The sequence below is a fragment of the Primulina eburnea genome, chromosome 10, assembly GCF_022965805.1.
Source record: "Primulina eburnea isolate SZY01 chromosome 10, ASM2296580v1, whole genome shotgun sequence".
In the NCBI taxonomy this organism is placed as follows: domain Eukaryota; kingdom Viridiplantae; phylum Streptophyta; class Magnoliopsida; order Lamiales; family Gesneriaceae; genus Primulina; species Primulina eburnea.
Genome location: NC_133110.1, coordinates 11,456,179 through 11,463,871, shown reverse-complemented (window position 1 = coordinate 11,463,871; position 7,693 = coordinate 11,456,179). Strand labels below are relative to the sequence as shown.

Here is a 7,693-nt window from a genome sequence, read left to right as displayed (position 1 = left end):
GACACGCCAAAAGCTCCACTCGGCCCTTACTCCTTCACACGATCGGTCTGTCCCAGGAGTGGTACCAGCAGCACTCAGGCTTCCCTCAGCCACTGATCAGACCCCATATGGTCTGGTCTAGGCCTTGGTTCGTGTGAAGACCATGCACCAGCCGAAATCACTCCATGCACCAGCCGAAATCACTCCAGCCGAAATCAAGCCATCGGCGTCATTCATGGAGCCATCAACGCGGCGTCATTCAGGGAGCCATCAACGCGGCGTCATTCAGGGAGCGACTGGAGCCTACCTTGTAGAAGGTTTTCTTGTGCCTATATAAAGGAGGGCTCCTCATTCGAATTGGCATCCACTCTCGAAATCCTCTCTAGCAACGCTGTAGTCTCGAAGCTCTTCGCCCTCTAGAAGCTCTGCCGCAATCTCGCCGTTCGTGTTTACGTTTCTTTGAGCAATCGAAATACAGTAAGTGGTTTTTGTTACTATTTCAATTGGCATAATATTTTCGAAATATATTATTCGAAATGAGTGGGTTCTTGACTACTATTTTCGAAATAGCTATTACGTCGTATGTAACCTTTCTTGGAAATTTCGTTCATTGAAAGTATGTTGAGTATTTGTTAAGCACTGTAATGATTCGACTTAGAAATGGTAAAGGAAATTCCGAACTTTGAAATCTTTGTTTAGGCCCTGATGCGGTGGGTTATAATAACCGTTCCTTTGGCCTCACCCCTTAGAGGAGTAACATATAGGGGACTGATCAGTTAAAAACCATCGAAAATGAGATGATTTCAGTGCTGTATTCGTTTTCTTTTATTTCGACATGCTAAATATTGACATTGTGACAATTCGTTTATATGTATAACCTCGATAATTTTTATGCACGATTGGCCCCCATTTACTGAGTATTTCCCCCAAAAATACTCACCCCTTACCTCCCCTCCCAGATAAGAATGAGAAGCAAATTGAGGATGAGGAGCAAGAATACTTTTGGGGATGGTGAAGAGCAGTCTATTTCGTGATCGATTGATTATTCAGTCTTATGATTTCAGTATTATGTATTTACGATTTCAGTATTATGTATTTACGCTTCCGCATTTTATTTCTATCGCATTGTAAAGACGATCATTGGCTATGAAAAAGACTGGTTATTTTGATTTACTACGAGGCTTGTTGTTTTGCAATTATGTGATTGTGAGACAACGCCGGTGTCGACTAACCCCGGTCTCGGGGCGTGACATTTAAGTGGTATCAGAGCAGCCAGGTTCATAATCTGGTTGGGAAGGAAAATGTTCAAAAAAAAATTTCGGTGGAATTTTATAAATCGGCCAATGCTATCCCCTCCGAAACGGTCCAACGATCAAGACTCCCGACGCTATCGGGAGCCCCAGCGAAAAATCGCGAAATTCCTTCGTTTAGGCCTCCGAAACCTCGATTTTGCCGTTTTAGGAAAGTTTCGTAACTCCTATAACTTTTCGTAGGAAACTCCGAATTGATTCCGTCAACTGTTCTGGAATCCTCTCGACATATGCTTCGAATCCATATGTCTATCTCGAAACTTTCCATTTTTGGAAATTTTCGAAAAGTTTTCTTTATTTTCCGTTACTTGACTCTATACGACTCTGACATTTTTATTCTGGCCTATTTTTGATATTCTGAGCATTTCTCTTCTTTTTCCAGGAAATGGCTCGCACACGTTTGACTGCCCGTAAGAGTGTAGCTTCGATTACTCATAGAGAGACGTTCCAACTAGACAGTCCCCGACCTCGCCCGCGCGCCCAGTCCCTTCTACGTTTAGATGAGTTGGCTCCAGCACACCACGATAGGACGGTTAGGAGGCTGAGAGCTAGCAATCTGCAGAGGAGGAAGCAAGTGGAGGATCTGACTGCCAAGCTATTGGCAGCAGAAAAGAGGATCGATCAGGTATATGAGATGTTCCAACTCGTTAATGAAGATAACGGCGAACTGCGAGAGTCGTTACAACTGACGAGGGGCCAAACCAAACGAACTATGGACGAATTGGACCGACGTACCGTAGAATTGACTGAAGCTCGTCACGCACGGGTGAGAGATAAGGAAAGAATGGAAGAGTCGTGGAAGGTGGTCATGCAATTATCAGAAAATAACCAAAGGCTATCAAGGGAGATAGACGAAAGGAAGGCAAGGGAGAAGGCACTCATCCAGAAAGATCAAGCAAATTGCGCGCGTGCAAAGAATGAGTTGGACGACGCGATAGGGAAGATTCTGACTCATAGGGAACAGATTGCTGAATTAGAATCGGAGAATCAAAGTCTGCAGATGCAGCTGGCAGAGTTTTTAGACCCGGAGATGCCGGAGGAGGATTCTGAGGAGGAAGAAGCCCCACCTGACGTAGCTGTGGGGAATGGAGAGATATCAGATTAGGATATTTTAGTGAACCATTTTTTTTAGTTTATTTCCGTTGTCGCCATTTTTCATTCCAATAAATTCTCATTCAGTTGTTTATGTTTATTTGAGAAATCAATAAAAGTTGTTATTTCGATTACTTGTTGGCATCAATTTATTTTCGCACAAATATTCAATGCATTCTATCAAATTGTGCAACAAATATCTTAGAAACTTGTACGCTTGTAGGAAATGGCCGGGAGACCTCCACGAGCCAATCGCAACCCACGGTACGCCAACAACCACAATGACAATAATGAGAATCCGAATCCTGACGGAAATCCACCGCCACCACCTCCCAGAATGGGCCTGAGCCAAGCAGATTTGATGGCTATAGCCACCATAGTGGCAACAACTATCCAGGGCTTGGGAAACCTCAATGGTAACGGTAATCAGCAGCCTCAACCACCACCGGCACAGAATGGAATCAAGTACCATTACGAGGCCCTTCGTAAGAACCGTTGCCCAGTGTTCAAGGGAGACGCCGACCCTGAAAGTAGCCAGAACTGGTTGAAAAGTGTGGAAACCCAGCTGCGATTATTAGAGATACCCGAGGCACTCAAAGTAGATGTAATAACACCATTCCTGGAAGATAAGGCGAGTAAGTGGTGGGAAACAGTCTCACCTACCCTGACAGCCGCCGGAGCAATCACTTGGCGACAATTCAGAGATGTCTTTCTCAAACAATATTTCCCAGCAGAAGTCAGACTACAGAAATTGAGTGAGTTTGAGAACTTCTCGCAAACTCCAGACATGTCAGTGGTAGATTACACCTCCCGATTCAATGACCTTGGAACTTATGCCCCAACAATCATGGCAGATGGGGTTCTGAAAATGCACAGATACAAAAAGGGATTGAGCAGCCGTATTCAGTCATCCTTAGCAGTTTACCAACCTACGAGCTTTGCGGATTTGATGGGAGCAGCAATAAGAGCTGAGACAGACATCAAGCGTCGGGAGGACGAGAACAGGAATAAACGGCCTCTTACTGGACAGCCATCTCAAGGGAAGCCACCATTCAAGAGACCAAATCAGTCCAACGGGTCATTCAAAGGTACCTCGTCCCACTCAACTTACCAAGAACCAAAGATGTGTCCCAAATGTAATAACCGTCATTCTGGAGAATGCCATAGACAGACGGGAGCATGTTTCAATTGTGGGAAATTAGGGCATCGAATCGCTAATTGTCCCGAGCCAATGAAGAGAGGCACCAAGCCTAATACTGACGCTAACCCCAACAAGCCAAGGGAAAATAAGCCCAACGCTCGTGTGTTTGCAATAACCCAAGAAGAAGCAGATGATGCAAATGATGTCGTGGCAGGTACTATTTTTGTCAATGAAATGCCAGCTTATGTGTTGTTTGACAGTGGTGCTACTCATTCATTCATATCTAAAAGATTCACTAAGAAACTAGGGCTTACACCTGAATTATTAGTTGAACCATTTAGAGTAGCGACTCCTACTAGTAAGACAGTCGAAACACATAGAGTGCACCGAAAGTGTAAAATTTGTATCAATGAGCAACTATTCCAGGCAGAATTGATACAACTAAACATGGTGGAGTTCGACGTCATCTTAGGAATGGATTGGTTAGCAAGAAATAACGCGATGGTCGATTGCAAGGGAAAGAGTGTCAGACTCCGAACCCCGGACCAAAGAGAGGTCGTGTATCATGGCAAATCCAAGGAACGGAAGTCACTTCTTTCCGCATCCCAAGCATGGAAAGCCGTGAAATCCGGAGCAGATATCTATCTAGCAATGATTAACGTAGTGAAGGAGGAGATTGAACTTAAACCAGGGGATATCCCTATCGTACGAGAATTCCCAGACGTCTTTCCGGAAGAACTACCAGGGACAATCCCTGATCGTGAAATTGAGTTTGAAATCAACTTAGTGACCGAAGCAGCACCCATCTCCAAGGCACCATACAGAATGGCACCAGCTGAACTTAAAGAGCTAAAAGAACAACTTCAAGAATTGCTAGACAAAAGGCAGATTCGACCAAGTGCATCTCCATGGGGAGCTCCAGTACTTTTTGTCAAGAAGAAAGATGGGAGCATGAGACTATGCATTGACTATAGGGAATTGAATAAGATCACTATCAAGAACAAGTACCCTCTTCCGAGAATAGACGACCTGTTTGATCAGCTTAAGGGAGCCACAGTATTTTCCAAATTGGATTTGAGAACGGGCTACCACCAATTGAAGGTCAGGGCTGAAGACATCCCAAAGACGGCCTTCCGGACGAGGTATGGACACTACGAATTCACAGTGATGCCTTTTGGTCTGACGAACGCACCAGCAGCCTTTATGGACCTAATGAACAGAGTATTCAAGCCATTCCTGGACCGGTTCATAGTGGTATTCATCGACGACATCCTTGTCTACTCTCCTAGCAAAGAAGATCACGAAGAGCATCTCCGCCTCACCCTACAAACTTTAAGGGAGAAAGAACTCTATGCCAAGTTCAAGAAATGCGAATTCTGGCTAAACAGTGTGTCCTTTTTAGGGCATGTGATATCGGAAGCAGGAGTATCAGTAGATCCAAGGAAAGTGGAGTCAATTCTAGATTGGCCGAAACCGAGAAACGCCACAGACATTAGGAGTTTTCTTGGATTGGCAGGCTATTACAGGAAATTCGTTGAAGGATTCTCTTCCATAGCCATACCATTAACAAGGCTTACTCAAAAGAATTCTAAATTCATTTGGGATGACAACTGCGAGAAAAGTTTTCAGACATTGAAAGAAAAGCTCGCGTCTAAACCAGTGTTAGTCTTGCCCACAGAAGATAAGGATTTCACCATCTACAGTGACGCATCGAAGGAAGGGTTGGGATGTGTACTCATGCAAGAAGGAAGAGTGATTGCCTATGCATCAAGGCAGTTGAAGCCGCATGAACGAAATTATCCCACTCATGACCTCGAACTGGCAGCAGTCGTCTTTGCTTTGAAGATATGGAGACATTATCTCTATGGCTCCAAGTGCGAAATCTTCACAGACCACCAGAGCCTCAAATACTTGTTCACCCAAAAGGAATTGAATATGAGGCAAAGACGATGGATTGAGCTGTTGAAGGATTATGACTTGACTATAAGCTACCATCCAGGCAAGGCAAACAAAGTAGCTGATGCTTTGAGTCGGAGGAATATGGGTAAGGTTACCTTAGCTGCACTCTCCGCTCAACCATGTCTGCGAGAAATCGTCAAGTTGAACCAGGATCGAGACCCAGTTCTAGTAAAACTTAAGGAACAAGCTAAGGAAGCAAAGTCTCAAGATACTCAGATCGACGACAAAGGAGTCCTTTGGATGAAAGGACGATTGTGCGTACCAGACGTGGATAACCTTCGAAAAGAAGTAATGTCAGAAGCACATAAGTCGAATTTCTCAGTTCATCCTGGCAGTACCAAGATGTACCGAGACTTAAAGAAGAATTTCTGGTGGAGTGGAATGAAAAAGGATGTTGCGATATTTGTTTCCAAATGTCTTGTGTGCCAAAAGGTCAAAGCTGAGCACCAAAGGCCTGGGGGACTTCTTCAACCTCTAGAAATTCCAGAATGGAAATGGGAACACATCTCCATGGACTTTGTGGTTGGGCTACCAAAGTCTAGACAAAGCCATGATGGCATCTGGGTAATCGTAGACAGACTCACCAAATCTGCGCACTTCTTACCAGTCCGCATGAACTATAATTTGGACAAGCTAGCCACGTTGTACATGAATAATATCGTACGATTACATGGAGTCCCAGTCAGCATATTGTCAGACAGAGACCCGAGGTTTGTATCTCGTTTTTGGAAAAGTTTTCAACAAGCCATGGGAACTAAGGTCACCCTCAGTACGGCCTACCACCCTCAGACCGATGGTCAAACAGAGAGGACAATTCAAACTTTAGAAGACATGCTGAGAGCATGTGCCCTAGACTTTAGCGGTAATTGGAGTGAACATCTGCCTCTGATTGAGTTTGCTTACAATAACAGTTTTCACAGCAGCATCGGAATGGCGCCGTATGAAGCTCTGTATGGGCGAAAATGTCGGTCACCACTATATTGGGATGAAGTAGGAGAAAAGGCCATCACTGGACCCGAATTGATCCAAGAAACAGTGGATAAAATCGCTATAATCAAGGAGAGACTCAAAGTTGCCCAAGATCGACAGAAAAGTTGGGCTGACTTGAAAAGAAGACCAGTGGAATTCATAGCAGGAGACAAAGCATACTTGAAAGTATCACCAATGAAAGGTGTGGTTCGATTCAACAAACCCGGGAAACTGAACCCTAGATATGTTGGACCTTTTGAAATTCTAGGGAAAGTGGGGACACTTGCATACAGATTGGCACTCCCACCGAGTATGTCCAGAATCCATAATGTCTTCCATGTGTCACAACTTAGAGGATATGTTTCGGATCCAAGCCACATCCTCGAAGCTGAACCACTCTTAATCGAGGGAGACTTGAATGAAGGCCTTACTTATAAGGAAGTCCCGATCAGAATTGTGGATGCCAAGGACCAAGTGCTAAGACGACGAACGATTCCATACGTCAAAGTACAATGGTCCAATCACACCGAAAGAGAAGCCACTTGGGAACTCGAAGAGAAAATGAGAAACCATTACCCTTACCTTTTCGAAGGACAAGAGGATCCAAGTTTCGAGGACGAAACTTACATTAAGGAGGGGAGAATGTGAAGACCATGCACCAGCCGAAATCACTCCATGCACCAGCCGAAATCAAGCCATCGGCGTCATTCATGGAGCCATCAACGCGGCGTCATTCAGGGAGCCATCAACGCGGCGTCATTCAGGGAGCGACTGGAGCCTACCTTGTAGAAGGTTTTCTTGTGCCTATATAAAGGAGGGCTCCTCATTCGAATTGGCATCCACTCTCGAAATCCTCTCTAGCAACGCTGTAGTCTCGAAGCTCTTCGCCCTCTAGAAGCTCTGCCGCAATCTCGCCGTTCGTGTTTACGTTTCTTTGAGCAATCGAAATACAGTAAGTGGTTTTTGTTACTATTTCAATTGGCATAATATTTTCGAAATATATTATTCGAAATAAGTGGGTTCTTGACTACTATTTTCGAAATAGCTATTACGTCGTATGTAACCTTTCTTGGAAATTTCGTTCATTGAAAGTATGTTGAGTATTTGTTAAGCACTGTAATGATTCGACTTAGACATTGTAAAGGAAATTCCGAACTTTGAAATCTTTGTTTAGGCCCTGATGCGGTGGGTTATAATAACCGTTCCTTTGGCCTCACCCCTTAGAGGAGTAACATATAGGGGA

General features: G+C 44.4%; 1 protein-coding gene across 1 annotated transcript; it reads left to right on the top strand.

Annotated features, from left to right (window-relative positions):
- Positions 1-2,607: 2,607 nt before the first annotated feature.
- On the top strand, positions 2,608-4,375 carry LOC140842894 (uncharacterized). Its single transcript, XM_073211100.1, has 2 exons — positions 2,608-4,227; positions 4,322-4,375. The coding sequence occupies exons 1-2, from the start codon at positions 2,608-2,610 to the stop codon at positions 4,373-4,375; spliced, it is 1,674 nt and encodes a 557-aa protein (XP_073067201.1).
- The last annotated feature ends 3,318 nt before the right edge of the window (positions 4,376-7,693 follow it).